This window comes from Canis lupus, chromosome 24 (assembly GCF_048164855.1).
Source record: "Canis lupus baileyi chromosome 24, mCanLup2.hap1, whole genome shotgun sequence".
Classification (NCBI taxonomy): domain Eukaryota; kingdom Metazoa; phylum Chordata; class Mammalia; order Carnivora; family Canidae; genus Canis; species Canis lupus.
The window spans coordinates 49,802,481-49,825,833 of record NC_132861.1 but is presented as its reverse complement, the minus strand read 5'-3'; the positions used below and the strand labels follow the sequence as shown (position 1 = coordinate 49,825,833).

The 23,353-nt window shown below is 49.8% G+C and overlaps 1 protein-coding gene across 2 annotated transcripts in view; it reads left to right on the top strand.

The window, feature by feature from the left end:
• The window catches only part of COL6A3 (collagen type VI alpha 3 chain), an 81,088-nt gene that overhangs the window by 47,771 nt on the left and 9,964 nt on the right, over positions 1–23,353 (top strand). Inside the window, exons 22-41 of one of the 2 annotated variants that reach the window (XM_072796802.1) lie at positions 349–402; positions 2,921–2,956; positions 3,547–3,609; positions 4,675–4,737; positions 6,225–6,287; positions 7,232–7,294; positions 8,753–8,803; positions 9,135–9,170; positions 9,639–9,701; positions 10,429–10,491; positions 11,971–12,003; positions 12,087–12,123; positions 12,224–12,235; positions 12,336–12,829; positions 14,334–14,430; positions 15,210–15,908; positions 17,151–17,253; positions 19,608–20,035; positions 21,390–21,653; positions 22,748–22,843. In XM_072796802.1, coding sequence (XP_072652903.1) covers positions 349–402; positions 2,921–2,956; positions 3,547–3,609; positions 4,675–4,737; positions 6,225–6,287; positions 7,232–7,294; positions 8,753–8,803; positions 9,135–9,170; positions 9,639–9,701; positions 10,429–10,491; positions 11,971–12,003; positions 12,087–12,123; positions 12,224–12,235; positions 12,336–12,829; positions 14,334–14,430; positions 15,210–15,908; positions 17,151–17,253; positions 19,608–20,035; positions 21,390–21,653; positions 22,748–22,843 — 2,818 coding nt within the window. Of the gene's footprint in view, positions 1–348; positions 403–2,920; positions 2,957–3,546; positions 3,610–4,674; positions 4,738–6,224; positions 6,288–7,231; positions 7,295–8,752; positions 8,804–9,134; positions 9,171–9,638; positions 9,702–10,428; positions 10,492–11,970; positions 12,004–12,086; positions 12,124–12,223; positions 12,274–12,335; positions 12,830–14,333; positions 14,431–15,209; positions 15,909–17,150; positions 17,254–19,607; positions 20,036–21,389; positions 21,654–22,747; positions 22,844–23,353 lie in introns of those variants that run through there. The other variant, XM_072796800.1, reaches the window with a different exon arrangement.

Sequence of the window (23,353 nt, the reverse complement as noted above, 5' to 3'; positions counted from 1 at the left end):
TTGGCCCCCTCCCCGCATGCCCACCGCCGCCGCAGAGGCCACGGAGGTGGTCTTCAAGGCTGTGGGGCCCACGCGCGGGGTGCAGACCCCTTGGTGAAGGGAGTCTCCAACAGGGAGTGGGAGCAACTGCTACTTACCTGCAGAATTTGTTCCCCTTAGATATCAGTGAAAAGTGCTTGTGAAGCCAGAGGCTTCCGAAGCCGGGCACGGCCCACGTCTCAGGGGTCCCCCCAAGCAGCCCACCACCCTGTGTGTGTGCGCCCTTCCCCACGGCCTCTGGTGCAGTGTGCAGAGTTTGATGGTCTTCTTTGCAGCTGAGAATCTTACACCGATTTTTCCTCCCATCAGGGTCTCCCTGGGAGAGACGGGGTGTCTGGAAGTCCTGGAGACCCCGGGAAGGAAGTGAGTGCATCTTGGGGCTTGGGGGCTTCCATGGGGAGATTGAGCAAGTGCCGCCGCCTGAGTGGCCCACCAACGCGCTCTGGGGCAGAGTTACTCAGCAGCTTTATATTTAGGGACTTTAAAGGGATTCTTGAAACTGCTGTCACCCAAATCTTGGTGCTTATGGACGTGTTTCATGCTCACCATTTGTTCTGTGCCCCATCCCTCCTCCCGCCCCGGGGTTCTCCTTGCCTCTTGTCCAAAGCACAGCATCCAACAGAGGCTTTTAAAAGCGATGCCTTCGCTGCTTTCACGTATTTGGCTAGGTTTTAATCCCACTAAATATTTTTAAAATCCAAACTGAAGCAGGAGTACAGAGGGGAATGAGGGCGTTAGGGGGAGGAGGGCCGACGGGTCGTGTACGTGTTGGCGTCATAATGGTTGGTTGGTTGGTCGGTGCTGCTGTAGTTCAAGCAACGGAACCGGATTCTGTTTTCTCGTGAATCGCATCTTGCAGCTGCTTTTTCAAGACATTTCACAAATGTCTGCTGCCAGACGGCACGTTGCATGCAGGTTCTCTGAGGCTTGCGGAAGGCTGAAGCCAAAGCTATGTACACAAGCTCTGGGCCCGGGCGGGGGGGTGGGGTGGGGTACCCAGAGCTCGGCTCTGGAAGCGGGGAGAGAGTCCCTGCTCGGGGAGGAGCGGTCTGGAGGCGGATAAATCTTCAGGGGCCGTCAGGGTGGCTCTGCTCAGCGGGCGGCACAGCACAGCACCCCGGGCTGGGCTGCGTAGCCAACAACAGCACCTCCGCCTGTTCCCTGGTGCCAGCCTCGCATTGGGAGCTGGACCGGTGGTGGCACCATCAGCCGTGTGCTCTGCACTGGGCGCTTTTGGGGAGGAGTGACTCTTACTCATGATGGCATGATATGCCTTGGGCACATTTATTTATTTATTATTTATTATTATTTTTAAAGCCTTTATTTATTTGAGAGAGAGCAAGAGAGAGCACAAGCAAGGGTAGGGGTGGAGGGAGGAGGAGAAGCAGGCTCCCCGAAGAGCAGGGACCCCAACGCGAAGCTCGATCTCAGGACCCCCGAGATCATGATCCGAGCCGAGGGCAGACGCTTCATCCACTGAGCCACCCAGGTGCCCCTAGGCATAATCTTTTAGGTTATGCTTTTATAATTCAGAGGCAAGCAAAATTTGAAGATGCTGTCTTAAATGTTCTGAGGATTATATTTGAATAATGCCGAGGAGCTGTGTGATGACGAAGCGATGAGGAAATACTCTATTGTCTGTCATGATGTGCTGACGGCTCCGGTCGTGAGGGGAGCCAAACCTGGTTTTCATGAAATGATTATTAATAGAGCCATGCAGCCAATTTGTTTGATTTCTACATGCAAGGTAGACACTTGGGTTTGAAGTTGATACGGGGTCAAGGGCTCTCATAGACTCTTCCCTTGATGGCCGGGGAAGGCCTGGTTGTCAGCTTCCTCCTCCTTCCCTTAGGACCTCACTGTGCCAGGCTCATGCCAGGGTGACCTGTGTCCTTACCTCATGCCTCAGTCTACCACTCAGGCTTCTGCAGGCTGTCTCTGGCCTCAGTTGTACGTCATCCAGCACTGGTGGCCTCTAGTCATACTCTAGGATGTCCCCTCGCCGGGGTTGGGGGAGGCCAGCCAGATTGTTTACTCTGAAGGAGTGGCCTGGCCCGTCCCTTCCCCCTCCACTTGTCCATGTGTCATCCATAGGAGGCCAAGGTCTTCCCTTAAAGAAGCTGCCATCACAGTGAATAATGGCAAAGCCGTCACCCCAGAAAATCTCTGGGCCTGTCCATTGGGAGTGAAGAGTGTGTTTCTTTGGTTGATGCAGCAGATGCGTCAAGCCCGTAACAGAACTATTGTGTTACAGTCTCCAGAATACCAGCCCTTACCTCGCAAAGATACACCCAGGACCTCCGTGAGTTCCGATCCTGAACCTTTGCTCTGGAGAGGAAGCATCACAAAATTGGGATTAAAGGATGACTTAATGCAGCAGGTCCACGTTTATTTGAATTAAGGGTCACTTCTAGAACATCGAGGGAGACGTTGCCAAGTCATGAGCCCAGACTAAGCACAGTTGGGCTTTTAGGTCCACATATGCACAATCCCAATACTTTACTTAACCAACTATGTGTTATATTTGGCCGGGAGCATCTGGAGAGCTTGGGACTCCCTTCCACGAGAATGAACATATTTCATGACTTCGCCCTGCAGTTAGGAACTCGGTCGTAAAGCAGACAGGTTGACATTACCATTTCACATCCTTGTGTGAGACTGGCTGGGATCATCCAGCCAGAACGAGTCATTGTTTTGCTTGGCAGGTCTGGAGTCACTCTGAAAGCTTCCATCTGGGTGGTGAACAGGGCAGCACGGAAGCAAAAGCTCGCGGAGATGAGGGCAGGAGGAAGGGTGGCGCGTGCACGTCTGCTCGGGGCCGGCCAGGTGCACAGCGGCTCCGTCCCCAGGCTCCCTCTCACTTTCTGTGACTTCTCCACAGGGTGGCTTTGGCCGAAGGGGACCAGCAGGAACGAAGGTAGGTCTCTAACTTGGTGCCTCTTTCCCAGCATCACATCATGACTCCCCATGTACCCTGTCCCTTTGCCAGCGAGGCGTGGCGCTCGATCAGCTGCAGCCACCTTCTCTACCAATTCCTTAACGTGAGGCTCTTCTAAACGGCTTGTGAGACCAAGGGGCCATGGGGACAGGGACCAAAAGCGAAGGCGAGAGATGGAGGAGGCGATGTCCGGCATCCCTTATCCCGGATGGGCCCACTTGTCAGGTCATTGACCAGTCTCAGCATCTTCCTGTGTCCATCTGCTCACCTGGGCAAGACAGGTTTGGATGAAAAAAACAAAACAAAACAAAAAAACAAAACTTGTTTTCCAAAGCCATCTTGAGCAGAGGGTGAAAAGAGTGGAAAACCATCCTAAGAGTGCAGAGAGACACCGCTGTACCTGCCCAACGTCTCGTCCCGGAGCCGCCTCCTCCATGGCCTCCGCACCCCCCCACCCCCACCCCATAGGGCTGTTCTCCTGTCGCCTTGTCCAGGTGTGACTGTAGAGCAGATGGCTGACATTGGTGAAAACCATCCTGACACCCCCTCCATCTTCTTTTGTTTCCAAGGGCAACAAGGGCGGCCCGGGCCAGCCGGGCTCCGCGGGAGAGCAGGGGGCCCGAGGTGCGCAGGTCAGTAACCCCACCCCCACCCCCACCACCCCCGCCCAAGGTGTGGCTGCATGCCTTGTGATGTTTCCCGGATGCTTAGTTGCTTGTCTTTAAATGAGGTGAGAGTCAATTTTACAAAATCGGATGCAAAACTAATCATCGTGAAGCGAACCGTTCCATGGCAGATAGTCCATTGGCAATGCTGTGACCCTGAGCTCTACACGTGTCCACCTTCCCCAGAGGAGCCCCTTACCCGTTACGCAGTCACTCCCATCTCCCCTCCCTCGGCTCCTGGGAACCACTCATTTCCCTTCTGTCTCTGTGGGTTTGTCTCTTCTGGAAATTTCATGTAAACACAGTCACACAATATACGGCCTCTTGTGTCTGGCCTCCTCCACTGAGCATCATGCTTTGGAGTTTCATCCACGTAGTGGTGTGTGTCTGCGCTTCCTTCCTTTCGATGGCTGGGGAATATTCCACGGCGTGGACAGACCACAATCTGTTTACCCAGTCGTCGGCTGGTGGACACTCAGACTCTTTCCACCTTTTGGAAATTGTGAATGGTGCTGCCGGGGACATCTGTGTACAAGCTTTTGTTTCAACCCTTGTTCCTCGTAATTTTTTAAAAGATTTTTATTTCTTTATGTTAGAGAGAGACAAAGAGAAAGAGAGAAAGAAAGAGAGAAAGGGAGAAGGAGTGAGGAGGGGAGGAGCAGAGGGAGAGGAAGACAGAGAGAGACTGAAGCAGACTCCGCACTGAGCACGGAGCCTGACGCGGAGCTCCATGTCATGACTCAGATCGGGACCTGAGCTGAAATCAAGAGTTGGTCGCTGAACTGACTGAGTCACCCAGGCGCCCCTTGTTCCTTGTATTTTTTTTTTTTTTAATTAACTTCCCCATTTGTGTCCTGGGTTGGAGCTGCTGTTAACAGCTGAGACAGGAGCGTGGTCTCCAGCGGGCTTTCTGGCTGCGCCAAAAAGAGCGGGGCTCTGGGCTCTGTGCCATGTGCAGGTGTCACCCTGAGTGAGCTTCCTCATGGAGCGCCACCTCCACACAGCACTTACGTTGGCATTTTATCTCTTCAGGGTCCACCTGGTCCCACAGGTCCTCCAGGGCTGATCGGTGAACAAGGCATTTCTGGGCCTCGGGTAAGTCGGTTCGATCGCACCCCTGTCTTTAGCTAAGCAGAGAGCCAGGGCCTGCACAGGCTGAGGTCCCGTGGATGGTGTCACTGTAGATAGACTCCCCCTCGCCTCATCCCTGGCAACACACACCCTGAGTCAGCCTCGGTCCTCACGGCGACTGGCCAGTCTCCCCGAAGAAGTAAGAGACACTGTTGCTTGGTGCTCTGGGGGCTTCTTTTCTTTCTTTCTTTTTTTTTCCAAAGATTGTATTTATTTATTCATAAAGAGACAGAAAGAGACAGGTAGAGACACAGGCAGAGGGAGAAGCAGGCTCCTTGCAGGGACCCTGATGTGGGACTCGATCCTGGAACTCCAAGGCAGATGCTCAACTGCTGAGCCACCCGGGTGCTCCTCCGGCGGTTTCTAAATCCTAGTGCTGCTCCTTCCAAACAGGGCCCAGCTGGGTGGTGAGCACAGAGGGGCCGCCCTGCATCTCCAAAGTCTGAGGATTAGACCCACTTAAGATCTAACTCAATCTGCCCACATTCTCCGCTAATGCCAAGTTGTTTCACAGGTGGCCCCTTGACATTGCCTTGGGGTTCGGTGTTTTGTGTGAGGCGTTCCCCGTCCTCAGGTCTGACACAGAAGCTGCTCCTTATACTTGCATGGCCACAGGCATGAACATCATCTCTGTGGTTGGTGACGATGAGCAGAAATGTGTCAGAGCTGAGTGGGGACCCAGCACCCAGCGCTGCACCCTCGGGCGTCCCTCCTGTCTGACACAGGAGCTCCCCTGTCGTTTGTTATGGAAAACCATAGTGACCGAAAACTGGCAAAGAACTGACCTGTTGCTCCTTAAAGGAACAAAAGGTCGGACAGTGAAGCAGAAACTTTGTGAGAACCTCTGTTCGCTTAGACATCCTTCCCCGGTCTGCAATCTGAGAAATCCCTATTTTCAAAGCTCCTGTGGTTCTGTTCACATCATTTAAGCTCTGGTTGGTCGAGAGCTTACGGTGGAGTGGGGGTGAGGTGAAGCTCTTCAAACGGTCACCAATGCCAAGTAGCTGCTACCCCCTGTTGTTGGCATCTTTGTTCTGGTCATTTCCGGGCTCTGGGGGCTGCGCTCCATTTGAAGAGCTGTTTCTTCATTATTTATTTGCTCCCTCAGTGGATACAGGGACACAGGATTCCACACCTGTGTACCCAGGGGTCAGTGTGCAGGCATGGACAGGGAAACAAAGCCACATAATATCCGGGTGCTGGTCCTCTCTGGTCAGGGCCTCGGGGTATGTGACTGGTAACAGCAGCATGTGTTCCTCCGGGGAAACAGGTGCTGAGCGATCAGGTGATACTTTCAGTTTGCATAAGTGGTGTCTGTGCACGCGTGCATTTGGGTCTCCAGCACCGTGCGTGGCCCTGAGTGCAGCGGGGTCGGGGGAGGGCAGGGTTCAGGCCCTTGGGCTTGCAGGGTGAATGTTTCATCGACACGCTCCTCTCTCCTCGTGCTGCAGGGAGGCGGAGGGACCACAGGCGTTCCTGGGGAGCGTGGCAGGATCGGTCCCCTGGGAAGAAAGGTGCGTCTTGACAAAAGTAGGACTCATTTCCTGAGGCCCAAGCCCAGCCAGACCCTCCGTGGCCTCACTCTCTCTCTCTCTCTCTCTCCTGTCCCTGTGCCCTCCTGCTTTGCTTGCACCCAGCTTCCCCTGTCGCCAGCCAGGTTGGCCCGTGGGATCCCTGTCTTGTCCCCACCCCAAGGGAACATGTGGGCTGTACTCAGTGGCTTGGCTATCTCATGGCCATAACCCTCCAGCAGCAGGTGGATGACCTGATTCTATTCATGCGTGGTTTGTGGCTCCTCAGAGCCATCCGAGCAGATTGGGGACGCCTAGCACAGCTTCTGTGCTGCATTGCACACGCATCCTTTCGACACTGGCAGTGCACACACGGAGCTCTGCTGGCCATATTTAGCTTATCCAAGAGGCCCAGATGCCTGACTGTTTTGGATAACGGCAGCTTGTTACATGAAGGCTGTCTGAGAACAGACTTTCCGTAAGCCTTAAGAAAACCACAATTTATCAGAACCAGTCTGGAAGGGCAGCATTTTCTCCACAAAGGAAATGTGTTCATGTGAATCCACATTTGTCTCTGCGTCTCTTGCTGGTGTTGTTGGGTTTCCCTGCTGAATTCAATGCCCACTGACTTTCCTGGCTTCTTTCCCCGTTTCTGTTTCTCTCTTCCCCGTCAGCATGTCCCCATGCCATGCTAATGCAAGGGACAAACACAGACTTTTCCTGGATTCTTTTCCTGGCATGTACACACAAGCACTGCGATTTAAAAAAAAAAAAAATCATTTTTATCAAAATCTAAAAGATGAAGGGAGCAGCTTGCAGCAACCCTACCATGAGCATTGCATAGAACATGAATGGCTTAGAATCACATTTTAAGTTGGCCTTGGAACCACCGCTGTCTCAGCTTTTTATTTTTTATTTTTTTATTTTTTAAATTTTCTTTTGTGTAGGGTGAGCCTGGAGAGCCGGGACAGAAGGGAGGCATTGGGAGCCGGGGCCCTCGAGGGGAGACGGTAAGATCAAGACGTGCTGTGGCTCATCCTTCGCTAGAAGGCGGGAGGTGGGGAGACGGGGGCCTTGCTCTGGGCTAGGCTTCATCATTGCCCATTAACTGGGTTCCAAATAAGGGTAACTTGATAGTTGCTTCTTGTGTCCTTGGGATCCGATTGAACACAGCAAAACCTTCTGCTTATAAACAGCAAGTGAATTTCAAATCAGTTTCATTCCATCAGAGAAGACTGAGGAAAGCCATTTTTTTCCTAAGTGAATGTGGGGACACGATGAAGTGGGATATACTTTCATTTTCAGTCTTGCAGGAGCTTTTCCGCAAAGAAATAAATATCCTTTGGTTAAAATGGAATTGGATCTGCTCAGGTCTCGATCCAGATTGAAACCATTTCCTTTGAATGAGACATCCTAGGAATAAAAGTTACTACCTCGATAACTCATTTTTAAAAATGTCATTTAAAACTAATCTATAATAATAATCTATTTGCTCACGAATAATATACATTCTATCTTCGTAATATACATTTCTATCCAGGGAAAAGAAGTCTACAGAATATTGAGAATTTTTAAAGAATGAGGCAGTATAGCTAAAATGGACCAGATTTATTTGATGTATAATCCCAAACTTTAAAATATTTTTTGGGGTGTATGCAACTTCTCTACGGCAAAGATCCATTTCCGGCATTTAAAAGATCCATTTCTGTCACTGTTAGTTTCAGGAGCAGAGGGCGAAAAAAATCAGACTTTAAAATCTCTTCAGACCATTGCAGGGAATCTCTTCTTGATTGTGTCCATAAATTTTTGGACAACAGCTCTTTCACTGTTAAAGTTTGCTCAAAAGCGTAAATTAACTATGTAGTGCGCTCCATGTACATTTTAGAGATATTAATGTATATTTTACATGCATTCTTCTGATCTTTTGAAATCGTTAATGGAATCCAGTTCTGAAGATCTCCCATGGTGGGGGTGATGGGACCAATCCAAGAGCACAGGAAGGGGGAGTTGGGAATGAAAGTAGTCTACGGCATGACTGTTAGGAGGGGAGGGGACAGAGTCTGAGCACAGGAGCACTCGGGAAGGCATGAGAGACTGCATTCTTGCTTTGAAGTAGAATCAAAGACCCAAAGATGCAGAGTCAGGGTGGCCTTAGGGAATCCTTTCCACTTTCAGAGTCTTGGGTTCAGTGGGTCTGTGATTCTATGCCCAAGCGGTGTCTTTCCAGTGGCTGTCAATTGTTTATATTGGTGCCACACCAGCACCATTTCGCCAAAGGAGCCCATTAAGCACATCCTTTTCCAGATGCAGTCTTGTTTGTACCTGGAGGATGGGATGGGAGCAGGAACACGTCCTTGATCTGGGAACACTTCAGGGACCCAAAGACCCTGTGCTCAGGCCTCTAGACAGAGGTGGCTGTGCAGTGCCCCGCATGGCGGCCTGCAGTATTGCTGTCTTTCCACCCCTAGGGCGACGATGGCAGAGACGGGGTTGGCAGTGAAGGACGCAAAGGCAAAAAAGTATGTATCTGCTAGGTTCTTTGAACTTCTGACAACTTATATTTTTAGAGAATTATTTCTCAAAATTTTATTGTAATATCAAGAATTTTTTTCTCCTGATGACTCCAGGGATATATATATATATATTTCATAATATATAAATATATATATTTCATTATATATATTATATATATGTGTGTGTATATATATGTGTATATATATGTGTGTGTGTGTGTGTATATATATATATATATATATATATATATATATATATATTTCAGCTCAAGAATAATGTATTTTAGATGCACTTAAATTGGGACCAAATACTGAGTTACTTATTTCTCTCTTACAGGGAGAAAGAGGATTCCCTGGATACCCAGGTCCAAAGGTAAATAAATATTCCCCTAATGGTGAAATGTCACTGTTGTTTGTGCCTGAGTCTGGTGTGTTCATGGGCTGGAAATCAGAACACTGAGGTGCTAGTGTTGGGTCAGCTGCTTACTAACCAGGACCCAGGGAAGGCCTCGGCCTCTCTGAGGTATGCCCTCATCTGTTAGGTGGACGGGACAGTGTGCACTTGCCTCGAGACCTGTGAGGGTTAAATGAAATGATGCAGCAGTAACATACTTTGTAAACTCAAAATGCTGTGATCGGTGTGGTATTGTCACCACGGGTTCAACAAGCTAAGGCTGACTGCAAGGGACACAAATGGACTAGGAAGGCAGTGTGAGTAATCAGAGTAAATCAGAGTGAGCCACTTGGCTGCCCCAGGAAGTGTGGTCCGGATGCCCCTGGGACCCTCAGCTAGACCCTCCATTTCAGAGCCTAATGCATTTCTTTCTGGCTCTCTTCTCAGGGAGTCCCTGGTGAGCCAGGGACAGGCGGACCACCGGGACCCAAAGGCATCAGAGGCCGAAGGGTGAGTCTGCCCACCTGCAGGCAGGTGGGGAATGAGAACATGTGTAGTAAAAATGATTCTTCTTCACTTGCAACCTAGCTAGTTGTAGTTTAGGGAAGAAGAGAAGGAATCCTAAGCCCCAGAGCAGTGTCCTCAGGACCCTCTGTGGTTGTCTGCTCTGTCCTCCGTCAGCCATGCCGTCCTCGTGAGGAGGCTCTGAGAACGCCTTCCTCTAACACATCTCAGAGATCACGAGACCACACGCTGCCCTCCTCCCCACCATTAGAGTCCTCTTCCCTAAGCTACTTTTAGCTCTGAATTACTCTCTTCAATGGATGTTTACTCACCCTCTTAAGATTACACCGAGTCTTGACTTAGCAAATTGTGGTCTGGATGTGGGAAACTGTTGTTTTTAGCTTAAAATACAGTTAAAACCCTCATCTTATCCTGTCGCTTTGCTCAGTGAAGACAGCCAGACTCCATCATCATACTATTCGAGGTGGGTTTCAATACATTAGATTGGTTGTCTCCACTGAATAGTGATCTGATTAATTGCCATTTTTTGGTTTCTTGTCCATCCAGGGATAGTCTTATTGATGGTTCTTGGGCAAGCATCTGACGGAGAGATTTCTCATGGTGACGGGGGAACGCTGAATTAGATCACCTTCACTGCCCCCTTCCAACCATAGGAGATGGGGATTCCTCATCTCCTGCCATAGCTGAGCAATGTTTGTTCTGTCCTTTCTAGGGAAATTCAGGACCTCCGGGCGCAATTGGGCAGAAGGGAGACCCTGGCTACCCAGGACCATCTGTAAGTACCTTCTCTCCTCCCCACCCCCCGAATTCTGATCTAGCCACTGGACTGGATGCTTTACACATGCCTCTTTATAAACTTTCCACTGTCCCTTCTCCTCAAGAGAGGGCTGCTGCATTTGTATTGTTATTGCCTTTTTTTTTTTTTCAAGTAAACCACTTTTCTTTTGATACCACAATGGAGAAAAGAGGTTTTGAGTTTTAGAGTAACAAGAAGCTGTAAAAAGAAGTTTCTTATGGAACCTTGTGGTCTAGGGTATATTGTAATTTGCCTTTATAACTTCCTGGTATAGGTTTGTTTGAGGTTTGTGTACAGGACAAAAAAAAAGTACAAGTTTTAATACTTCTTGGTTGCATATCGTAGAAGTAGTATAATTTATTTATTTATTTTTATTTTTATTTTTTTAAAGATTTTATTTATTTATTCATGATAGTCACAGAGAGAGAGAGGCAGAGACATAGGCAGAGGGAGAAGCAGGCTCCATGCAGGGAGCCCGATGTGGGATTCAATCCCGGGTCTCCAGGATCGCGCCCTGGGCCAAAGGCAGGCGCCAAACCGCTGCGCCACCCAGGGATCCCAGTAGTATAATTTATGACAGATGTCGGTCTGTGGACTACTTCCTTTGGTTTATAAAATGCCCGAGAGAGCTTCTGATTTGTGGTTTAAAACCCACGAGTGCCCTGCCACCGGGGGCCAGGAGGGTGACCTTCTGCAGGCTTTCCAGGACGTCTCTTCACTACGAATGTCTTTGTTTCCTTATTTGAAGCTTTCCCTGTATTGTCTCCCTACATTAAATTCGATGAGGTTCAAAGAATGATGGACAATCATTCTTACAAGGAAAGGTTGAGGGATTCTACTGGTTGAACTTGGGTGAAGGCTGAGTCAGGTGATTGCTGCCTTTAAGAAGTGAAGTGTTTAAAAGTAAACCAGTCTCTAGTCCCGTGGAAAGACACTTGATGGGCCCACAAGATGACTGCTTGACCGTCAGGGAGGCCACAGGTTGGGAGGAGGGATTGAGGGTGGTTGTGGGTCTGTTCTTGGGGCTCCTCCGGGATGGACTCCAGCTGGCGTGCTTCCCCTCTGGAGCCCAGGGTCAGCTAAATGACTCCTCCTCACGGTCCCTTCTGTGAACAGGAGGTACTAAGCTAGCAGGTGCAAAGGAAGTGCTTCTTAGGAGAAGCGATGCGTAGCCTCAAGCCCAAATATGTGATCCCTTTGATTTGTCATGAGCTTCCAGGTTTCTGGGGTGCAGGGCTATTTATCTTGCAAGGGAAACACTCTTGCCTTCAAAGTTATCTCCCTATTGGTCCTTGAGCAGTAAAGTCAAATCTAAGAGGGGACCTGAAAATGACCAAGGTTGGCCAGGGTCTACCTTTGCTTCCTCCATGGGGTTTACTCAGATCCGAAGGTGGTTCCTCAGCCCCAGCATCCGGCCTACCTGTGCTCCTTCTCATCCCCTCTTTCCTTATTCCGCAGGGTCCCAAAGGCAACAGAGGTGACTCCATGGATGTAAGTTGCATGTGTACAGCTCCCGTCCTTGCGCTGTGAGTCCCTGGTCCACCCCCTCATGCTTCTTTCTTTTCCTTTTAAAGCAATGTGCCCTTGTCCAGAGCATCAAAGATAAATGTCGTAAGTACATGATTTTCCACTCTCCGCGACCCCATTTGGTAGGACGTTTGACATTCTCATGTGGTCACCATATTCACTGTTCTCTTCCTTTCTTCCGTAGCTTGCTGCTATGGTAAGTTGATTCCAGCCGTGTGACTACCCTCCTGCTGAAAGAAGACCCTCCCTTTTCCAGTAAGTAAAGCTTGTCTTTGGAAACCCACCACTTCCCACAGGGCCCCTGGAATGCCCCGTCTTCCCGACGGAGCTGGCCTTTGCTTTAGACACCTCAGAGGGGGTCACCCAAGACACCTTCAGCCGGATGAGGGACGTGGTCCTGAAGCTTGTGGGCGACCTGACCATTGCCGAGAGCAACTGCCCGCGGGGGGCGCGTGTGGCCGTGGTCACCTACAACAACGAGGTGACCACGGAGATCCGGTTTGCCGACTCCAAGAAGAAGTCAGTCCTTCTGGACAAGATCAAGAACCTTCAGGTGGCGCTGACATCCAAGCAGCAGAGCCTGGAAACGGCCATGTCCTTTGTGGCCAGAAACACGTTTAAGCGAGTGAGAAACGGATTCCTGATGCGAAAAGTGGCTGTTTTCTTCAGCAATAAGCCCACGAGGGCCTCCCCACAGCTCAGGGAGGCTGTGCTAAAGCTTTCGGATGCAGGGATCACACCCTTGTTCCTCACGAGCCAGGAGGACCGGCAGCTGGTCAACGCGTTGCAGGTCTGTGCCCTGGGGGCATTGTTGACTCTTCCCTCAGTTCTTCTTGGGCTCTGAGAAGCTTCTCGGGCACCTGGTACCTCCTTGATGAATTCATGCCATGGTTTCCAAAAGCTCCTGGAGGAGGCTGTTGTGATTGGCGACTACTCTAGTGAGATTTCCAGGACAGCCGGGTGGCTCTGGCACTAGAGCGACAGCCACAGGCCTGTGATTTATTGCCACAGGGTCCCCCCTCACATGCTGGAGGAGACCCTCCCAGGGCTGACCCTGAGGCCTACAGTCTTCCAATGAGGTCCCCCAAGTGTCAGTGATCCCAGCACCCCCATCTACACCCCCCTCTCTGAGTCTTTCTCCAGCCAGGATGGCAGCCAAGGGTCAGCCTTTGCTGCGAAGCTGCAGAGTGCTCCCTTGTCATTCGCTTAAATAGCTTGTTTAATTGTTACAATAATAAATATGATTGGCTAATTAATCAATGAATATTTATTCAATGCCCATTCTGGTGGCATTGCTCAAGATGAGTGGGGTGGTGGGCATGATGGGCAAGAGCCCTAGATCCAACCCATCCACTTTATAGCTTCAAGTCACCACAAGTAATATGGTCACGTCACTTTAACTTGTCTGGGTCTTAGATTTCTTGACTGCGAAAGACGAGGTCGGGAAGGGATGGTCTCTAGCATCTGTCATTCTAGACTGGGTATTCTATGGTCTTACCACTGCCTGTGTCAGTGAAAGACAGTCTGGTCTTTGGTGCCATCTCTCAGGCCAAACCATAAGCCAGTTTGAGCACAGCGTACTGAGCTTGGGCTTCCAGCTGTCTACCCTCGCAAGGGGTCATTTATGTACATTGGCCCTCCCCTGGGCTGAAGAACCCAGAATCACAGGGTTCTTGACAGCATTGTTTCAGCAAGTTTGAAAAGTCAATTATTCATTCATTAATTAAATGTAATTATTCATTAAATGACTGCTTAGGGATGGTGTCCTAGGTGCCATGATGATAAGCAAGACTTCTTGAATCTTCTAGATGTGATGTTATTACTTGCTTTGTCGGGAAATCCCTTTCTGGGCCTGGGAGAGTGGGAGAGGATGGAGCTAATGATTGTCAGTGGCTGGAATGATTGAGGAAAACAACCATTCTACAGAAGTGCCCATTATTTCCTAGAGGCTAGCCCAGGCCTTTTACATGCATTATCTAATTGGACATGAGGAGTTTAGGAGTCTCCTCATTTCACAGCTGAGGAAATTGGACCCCAGACAAGTTAAATAATCTTCCTGCAGGCCTGGCAGGAAGTGCAAGAGTGGGATCTGAACTGCAGCTCATCTCCACAGAGGAAAATCTGGGTTGTCCGATTAGGCTCAGTACCTCCTCCCCAACCCCCCACCTGCCCAGAGGAGATACTGATCTGTTGGAAAGCTTATTTTACTGATGTGACTCTCTTCCTCAGCTACATTTTCCAGTAGTTACTTACCACGGACACTCCTACCAAGCATTTTCTTTTGTTTAAACCAGATCAATAACACAGCGGTGGGGCACGCGCTCGTCCTACCCGCTAGGAGAGACCTCACGGACTTCTTGAAGAATGTCCTGACCTGCCACGTTTGCCTGGGTAAGGGGCTTCCCTAGCAGGAACATCCGTTACAACGCGTACTGTGCTATCCACGGAGTAGCATTCGAATGAATCCTCGCCATCCATATAAAGGGCTAGAGTTAAAGGAAGATTCATAAAGCCTCACGTTTACCGGTGTAATTCCCATATAAGTAGTTTCCTTACTGAAAGTGGAACCCCTTAAACAGAGCTTCTCTTTGACAGGGAATGATTCATTTTATGGGAAATAAAGGAGAAAGTAGGCTCTGCTTCTATTTGACCTTGGCGTCCAAATTTCAATGATCTGTCTTTGTGACTTTCTGGAACGCATTTATTCGAAGAGTGGTGAAGAAATAGTTTTTTTTCCTTTCCTTCTTTTTTCTTTTCTTTTCTCTTTTCTTTTCTTTTCTTTTCTTTTTCTTTTTCTTTTCTTTTCTTTCTTTTCTTTCTTTTCTTTTCTTTTCTTTTTTCTCTTTTCTTTTCTTTTCCTTCTTTCTCCCCACTCCTCCTACCCCTATGTCCTCCCTCCTCCTCCCACTGTTCCTCCTCTTTATTCTCTTCCTTTTCCTCTTCTTTTAATGCCAATACCATAGTATACTAACAAGGACTTTAGCTTACTGATTTGTTTCATTTAGTGTTAGCTGATGAAAACTGAAATATGGCCACAAAGTGGCAGCAAGCTATAAGTAGGTTTCTATATTATGGGATGATTTCAACTACCCCCAACTCCCAGCACATTGATGTACAATATCTTACTGTGAGGGGTCACAGAATAAATGGGGTACCGTGCTTTTTTCTAGACATCTGCAACATTGACCCGGCCTGTGGATTTGGCAACTGGAAGCCTTCCTTCAGGGATAGGAGAGCAGCGGGCAGCGATGTGGACATCGACATGGCTTTCATCTTAGACAGCTCTGAGTCCACCTCTCTGTTCCAGTTCAATGAGATGAAGAAGTACATAGGGTACCTGGTCAGGCAGCTGGACATAAGCCCTGACCCCAAGGCCTCTCAGCACTTTGCCAGAGTGGCAGTTGTGCAGCATGCGCCCTATGAGTCCCTGGGGAATCCCAGCCTACCGCCCGTGAAGGTGGAGTTCTCCCTGACTGACTATGGCTCCAAGGAGAAGCTGGTGGACTTTCTCAGCAGAAGAATGACACAGCTGGAAGGGACCAGGGACCTGGGCAGTGCCATTGAATACACTATAGAGAATGTCTTTGAAAGCGCCCCCAACCCACGGGACTTAAAAATCATAGTTCTGATGCTGACAGGTGAGGTGGAGAAGGAGCAGCTGGAAGAGGCCCATAGAGTCATCTTGCAGGCCAAATGCAAGGGTTATTTCTTCGTGATTCTGGGCATTGGCAGGAAGGTGAACGTCAAGGAGGTGTACAGCTTCGCCAGTGAGCCGAATGACGTCTTCTTCAAACTATTGGATAAGCCAACTGAGCTTAACGAAGAGCCTCTGATGCGCTTTGGGAGGTTGTTACCATCCTTCGTTGGCAGTAAGTCCTACATGGGACAGTGTGGGCCTGGGCCAGGGCTTTCTGCCTGGGGTTACCTGGGACATGGGCCACAGAAAAGACATCTAGTGTGCTGATGTTGACTTGTTCATTCAAAACACATATATTGATGCCTACCATATCCCAGACATATTTTAGGAGCCAGGGTTGGCAGTGAACACACAGCAGGAGATCCTGTCCCTGTTTACTCACTGATTCAACCAAATTTGACTGAGCACCTCCCAGCCATAGACCATGTGTCTCTGAGAGTGAACAGTGGATCCAGCGCACATGTATTATGCATGACATTATAGATGGGGAAGCTCCTAGAAGGAGGTGTGTTGACCTGGGCTTAGCCACCAACCCCACACTTGGAAACTCTTGGGCTTTTGTTAATGTGAATCTCCTCTCTGGGATGCTCACCTTCACCTTCAAAACATATCCATAGCTGCCCCTGGTCACCATGAAAGCACCCCACTTCCAGAGCTTTCTCATCGTTAATCTGGGCGCTACTTACCGTATCTATTTCATGGCCCGCTGGTTATTCCTTTGGAGTCCGCGGTCCCAGTAGACTGAATGGTCCGTGAAGAGGTGCATTGTTCACCCTGTGTTCAGAGCCTGGCCCAGTGCACAGCCCCAAGTCAGACCAGGCGAGTTATCTAACTAACGAGAGACATCTAGACAATAGGAACAAACATGCGTGTACAGAGAGTTTATTATTCATGGGAAAGGTGAGGACCATGAACACAGTGTTCCCATGTGTGGAAGTCTGTCCCTCAAAAGTGCTAGAGAAAACCCATGAAGCCAAGGTAAGCCAGCCAGTTCACCTGGGAGCCACCATCGCTGCCTTCCAAAGATTAAAAACAAAAGTTCTATTAAACACAACATTGAGAAAACATTAAAAGTAATTTGATTGCAGTTTGAGGTTCATGAGCTTGGAACTTGTTAAACCCCGTGCTTGATCTTCTGTTCCTGTCTCCCCCTTACGCTGAGTCAACATTTCCTTCAACCTAATCACCCAAATTTTGCCAAATGGAGGATTTTGGCTGGAGATGCTTTGTGGCTCAAGTACCATTGTGCTTAATGTTTAAATTGACTAGATTCCGCTTGTCTGGAGGAATGAGTTAATTCAACCAATATTTATGGACCACCTGCTGTGTGAGCCATTTAACTCATCAGCAGATTAATCTTCATTTGCATGGGATTCACATGCACTTAAATTTTTTTTTCTCTGTTTCTCTCCAGGTGAAAATGCTTTTTACTTGTCCCCAGATATCAGGAAACAGTGCGATTGGTTCCAAGGGGACCAACTGACAAAGAATCCTGTGAAGTTTGGTCACAAACAATTGTAAGTATTGTAATGATTGTCTTAGAAAGTATAGTGTAGGGGGAGTGCAGAGGTCCTCCAGACAACGCCCAACATTATAGGTAAAGACATTGAAATCCAGAAATTGTGACTTCCAAAAGGTCACATGGAGCATTTCTTTCCATCTGTTGTATCCATTTGCTTTTATTGCATAGCAAACTATCCAAAATTTAGTGGCTTAAAGCAACGATTTATTTAATCTACAGTTCTGTGTGGTTTTTTTTTTTTTTTTTTTTTTTTTTTTTGGCTTGGGCTCAGCTGGGCAGTCCTCTGGTCCCTGCTGGGCTCACAGATATGTTTGTGGTCGGAGGCCTGTCCACAGTGGATGGTGGTCGGGAAGGTCTCAGTGGTTGGCTTACCTCTGCTCCACATGGCCTCTCATTCTCCAGGAGGCAGGGTTGGAGGTTTGCTCGCTGGTGAATGGGCAGGGTTCCATGAAAGAAGTCCGAGGGCATGAGGCCTCTTGAGGCTAGGCTGGAACCAGCACGCTGTTACTCCTGTCACATTCCATGCCCAATGCACATCCAATGGCCAGCCAGGCCAATTCAAGAGTTGGGGGCTAGACTCAAGAGGAGACCCTATCACATTACACTGTGAAGGGCACAGGAATGGAGAGGATGGGAAATTGGGGCCATGTGTCTACTACGCTTGGTATGAAATGATCTCACACAGAAGGGTTGAGTACATTGACTACATTAAGCATTCCAAATCTTAAAATAATTAGTGCTACGATGACACAGGTGATGGTGGTGACACTAGGAGGCACCGGGCATGTTCTACTAGAAAGGCTAACGAGCAGGTGGGGGCTGGGGTAGTTGTACTCACAGGGATGCTGGCCCAGCTCCATCTCTGGTGCCAACTCCAGGAGCGGAGAGGAGGGCTGTGTGGCTGTGTGACAGAGGGCTAGGTGATGATGACATGGTGGCAGAAACTGAGTCCAGGCGCTGTGCCAGACTCCCAAGGGAGTGCCACAGACTGCCATGCTCTTTGGGTAGGAGAGGGTTCTGACGATAGCACCTAGAGGAGATGTGGACTTGAATTATCCTTGACAAACGAGTATGTGGCTTACTCCTGGCTGACCTCCAGCGTGGGGACAGAGAGCCCGCCTCCCTGTCTCACCCCTAAGCCCTTCAGCCCTTGCCCGTGTCCTTGGAGGGCGGGCTCCATGCTCAGCCGGGCAGACCGACAATCACAGCTGAGGGAACTGTGCCCCTTTCTGGGGCTGCGAGGTGTGTCCTGTGTCACCCAGGTCCAGAGGTTCTTTCTTCCTGGCCTTAACTCTTGTTGTCATTCCTCTCAAACATTCCCTGGCCTGTCCTCAACCTTATTCTTAGGGAAACCACATGAATGACGTAACATAATATCTGAAGCTCTATGACACCAAGTTGAAAACTTGCTGCTGGAGTCGTAGAGCGTGACAGACCTAAGAATGAATGAGGGTGCGTCTCGGCAACAAGCGAACGAGGGCTGAGTCTGTGCTGCTGTGTCTCATTATGTTGCTGTTCTTTTCAGGGATTTGTAGCAGATCAAGAAATTGTGAAAAAAAACAAAACCACAAAACACCCTCACCCCCAAATTAATGCCAACAAACATACACAATACGCTCCGGGAGGGAATGATTAATGCTATGATGACACAGGTCATGGTGGTGATGCTAGAAGCACACCGATCTACATTTTATTGAGTGGATACTTTCTTACAATGAGAGTAGCTATTAGGTGGCTTTATTTAATTTTGGGTGTATATGTTTCAGTTGGCCATTTTTTATAATTAAGGGTGTCGTTTGAGTATTATTTTATTATTGTTTGTGTTTATAAAAATTAAAACATTTATTATATTTTATAAATTAAAAACAAGATGTCAGGTGTATTTATAGTTATACTAGAGGCTTCATTTTTATTTTATTTTTTTCATTTTTAAATTATTCATTTATTTTTTTTAAAGATTGTATTTATTTATTCATGAGAGACACTCAGAGAGAGGTAGAGACTCAGGCAGAGGGAGAAGCAGGCTCCATGCAGGGAGCCCAATGTGGGACTCGATCCCAGGATCCCGGGATCATGCCCTGAGCTGAAGGCAGACGCTCAACCACTGAGCCACCCAGACGTCCCTAAGCTTCATTTTTAATGATTCTATTACCTATGTGCTTTGCTGCAGCACAGATTCTAAAAGGAAGGAATTTAATATGTGCAATGCTGTATGCAAAATATAAAAACTACTGCATGCATTTTGATCGAGCAGCAATTTCACATAGCTCATGGGGAGCGTGTTTTTGTAAATTTTAGAGCAGGCAAAATGATGGATGGATTGATACGGTATTTAATTTGTTTTAACAGAAATACTCCGAATAATGCTACTTCAAGTCCTACATCCAAACCAGTGACCACAGCCAAGCCAATGACCACCACAGAACCAGTGACCACCACGACGAAACCAGTAACTGTGGTAAACCTGCCGGCCTCAAAGCCGGCCGCAGCCAAGCCAGCCCCGCCCAAACCGGCCGCCGCGAAACCCATGGCCGCGAAACCCGTGGCCACCAAGCCCGAGGCCGCCAAGCCCGAGGCCGCCAAGCCCGAGGCCACAAAGACGGCCACGGTCAAACCTGCAGTGGCGGTGAAGCCAGCGGCAGCGAAGCCGGTGGCAGCGAAGCCAGCAGCTGTGAGACCCCCCGTTGCAGCCAGGCCGGTGGCCGCCAAGCCCGAGGCCCCCAAGCCCCAGGGAGCCAAACCGGCCGCCACCAAGCCAGCCACTTCGAAACCCGTGGGTAAGAAGCACGCATAGCGCTGCCAGCCGGGGACATCCTCGTTTCCTGTGTTCAGGGCCAGTGCCCTGGAGCCTGTTTATTTATTATTTATTTATTAAATATTTTATTTATCTATTCATGAGAGACACACAGAGAGAGGCAGAGACACAGGCAGAGGGAGAAGCAGGCTCCCCCTGGGGAGCCTGATGTGGGACTCGATCCCGGGACCCCAGGGTCACGCCCTGAGCCAAAGGCAGACACTCAACCATGGAGCCACCCAGGTGCCCCAGGAGCCTGTTTATAAAGCAGCTGGAACACAGTCACTAATCTGGGGTTTAGACATCTAGGTGATGTGTTTGAGAAGGTGCTGTCAGGGCATACAATTGTCAAACGTTGCTTTTATTTTATTTTATTATTTTATTTTATTTTATTTTATTATTTTATTTATTTTATTTTATTATTTTATTTTATTTTATTTTGTTTTGTTTTGTTTTGTTTTGTTTTATTTTATTTTATTTTATTTTATTTTATTTTATTTTATTTTATTTTATTTTATTTTATTTATTTTTTTCCTGTTAGAAAGCAGTCTTTCTCTTACCTCTGTGAGGCTGGTGAGCTCCACACAAAGCATCTCCCTCCCCCTGATGCCTCCTTCCCCCCAATGCCGCCCCAAGCCCCAAGTCCCAAACCCTGGGGTTGGGGTTCCCATAGGATGGGGCCCTAGTGGGGTGCTCTGCTGAGCATGCTGGCAGGTCAGAGCCTGGGTGATACCCCCGCCCCCTGAGACCGAGTTCTTGCTAACACTGCCCGTGGCGAAAACACCTTCCGGACCGAATTAGATAGGAGGGCAGCCGGGCTTCGCGAGACCCAGAGTTGGTAATTTAGTTCTTTCCTCCGGACGCTGGAACGTACCAGGGAGTCACAGGGCACGTGGAAAGGTGCAGGCGGCAGGTACATGTTTGTGAAAAGGCGGCAACGGGCTTCCTTCGATGCACAGAGAGGAGGCGGGGATTCCTTTGAAAGAATTTCCCGCCGGGGCCCAGAGTCTCGTGACTTAACACATTTGAAATCGTGGGGCTCGCTCTTCTTTCAATGCCTTCCAAGTTTCTCCTTTACTGGGGGTGATTGTCAACAGAAAAGAAAATAGCTTTGCACCTTGCTGAGCAGTCACGAGACGAGGCACGGCCACGTTGCGTGGATGTCGGTCGCTTCCAAGACTGACGTTCCCCGAACGAGAAGTTAGTTGCCCGCGCTCACCTCATTTCCGCTCCCCTGCCTGCCGATTCCTCCTCAGGTGGCTGGGTGTCACCTCTGTGTCGCGGCCCTGTGGGGCTTTGAGCCTTATCTCCGCCCTCTGCATCCACCTGTCTTGCAGCTAAGGCAACCCGAGAGGTCCGGGTGTCCGACATCACCGAGAACAGCGCCAAACTGCACTGGGAGAGGCCCGAGCCCCCCAGTCCTTACTTTTACGACCTCACCGTCACCTCGGCCCACGACCAGTCCCTGGTTCTGCGGCAGAACCTCTCGGCCACGGAGCGCGCCATCGGGGGCCTGCTCGCCGGCCACACGTACCACGTGGCGGTGGTGTGCTACTTGCGGGCGCAGGCCAGGGCCGTCTACCAAGGAAGCTTCAGCACAAGTGAGTACACGGTCAGCCCCCAGCAGTCGGCACTGACTGCCACGTGCGACAGCTGGTGGGACAGAAAGGGCGGGCTTCCTGGCCGTTGAATTGACCTGTGGACAAGGTTAACCTGCAAGGACACGGTTAAGGCCATGTCCCGGGTGTTTCGGTGACACCTGGTTTCACAAGGGAGCGCGGTGGAAGGCGGGATTCCTCGTGAACTGCTGCCCTGCCCTCGGGGTCCCAGGGTCCCCTAGGCAGGAAGCCAAATCCACGTGGCCTGCATGCATCCCCTTCTCCGAGAGAAGGAAGGACGTCCGTGGGCCCTGGCTGGGGTCTCCACTGCCCACCAAGACCGTGTTTCTGAAGTATGTCTCCGCGTTGGGTGAGCAGAAAACACCACCGAGGGTCGCTGGCTTCTCCGAGAGTAACCGAGGAGTCCGTGCGGCCTCACCACCCCACGGCCAGGGGTGTCCACAGCCGCTGCACGCAGGGCATCCGAATTCCCCTCCCGGGTCCACCGTGCTGGGACCCTGCCCTCCGTGGCCCGATGTCCCCCTGGCTCCTCTGCGGCCTTGGAGCCTGGCATCTGTTCCCACGTGCACCTGCGGTCTCCGTTAATTACTCACACCCCCTGATTCTCTCCCCGATTCCCCCACCGTGCGTCCTTCTAGACCCAGGCTGCTCCTGGGATGATGAGGAGGCCTCACATGCCTTCCTCCCCGGGCCCGTGGAATTCAGATCAAGGAGCCCTGCTTGAGGAAAGGGAATGCCCGCCAGTCACCACGTAATCCATGCCGACCCGAGTGAAAAGACCCTTCTGCCCCCAGGGCTCCATTTGCCTGGATGAGCAGCAGGAGAGGTTATGTGGCAAATGAGAAGATTTGTTCAAAGTTCAGAGATTTCCCCCATTCGCTTGTTGAGATGAATGGAACTTGCAGACGATAGAAGTTAGTGGTGTCTGTAGAGACTTTGTGGGATTCCGTGTGTCCGTGGCTCACCCTTACGTGCGAGCTCTTAACCCAGGAAGGCAGCTTGCCTCGGTCCCTCAGAATTCCTAAGCCCTTTAATTTCTGTGTTTCCTACTAGTCCTATGTATTTTTCTTTTATAGAGAAAGCTCAACCTCCACCTTCACAAGCAAGGTTGGCTTCTAGTTCAACTGTCAATCTAATGGTGAGCACAGAGCCGTTGGCTGGCGGTGAGACAGGTGAGTCGTGAAGGTGTTAGGTCGGGCACTAAGAGAGCACCCTTCCAGACGTTTGCAAGCCCTCGAAGCCTGGATTCTGGGTCATCCGCTGAGGTTTCTAATTCTCAGGCAAGCCTGACTTCTACGGGCAAATTCCCAGTTGGCGCTTTGGGGTCCAACGTGGTCTTGTCCTGCCTGAGTCCCAAGTTGTAAAAGGCGATTTTCCTTTCCTGTCACCAGACTCTCAAGGAAAACCGGATGGGTTTTGCTTTGGGGCCGGAACCAGGAATTCATGTGCCTGTTGATCAGATTCCCCTGTGCCTCCTTTTGGGGCTAGAGTCAATTTGTGGCTTGTGATGCTGGAAGCGTCCGGATTCATCCCCTCAGTGGCTTAGTCTAATAATAACTGCTTACAAGAACACAAAGCAACACAGATCAGAGCCCATGACATACGTGGGTTTGGAGGTGACCCTCGGGATGGATGTTCTGGTCTCAATCCCCTAGGCACACACCCTGGATCAGTCTGTCGTA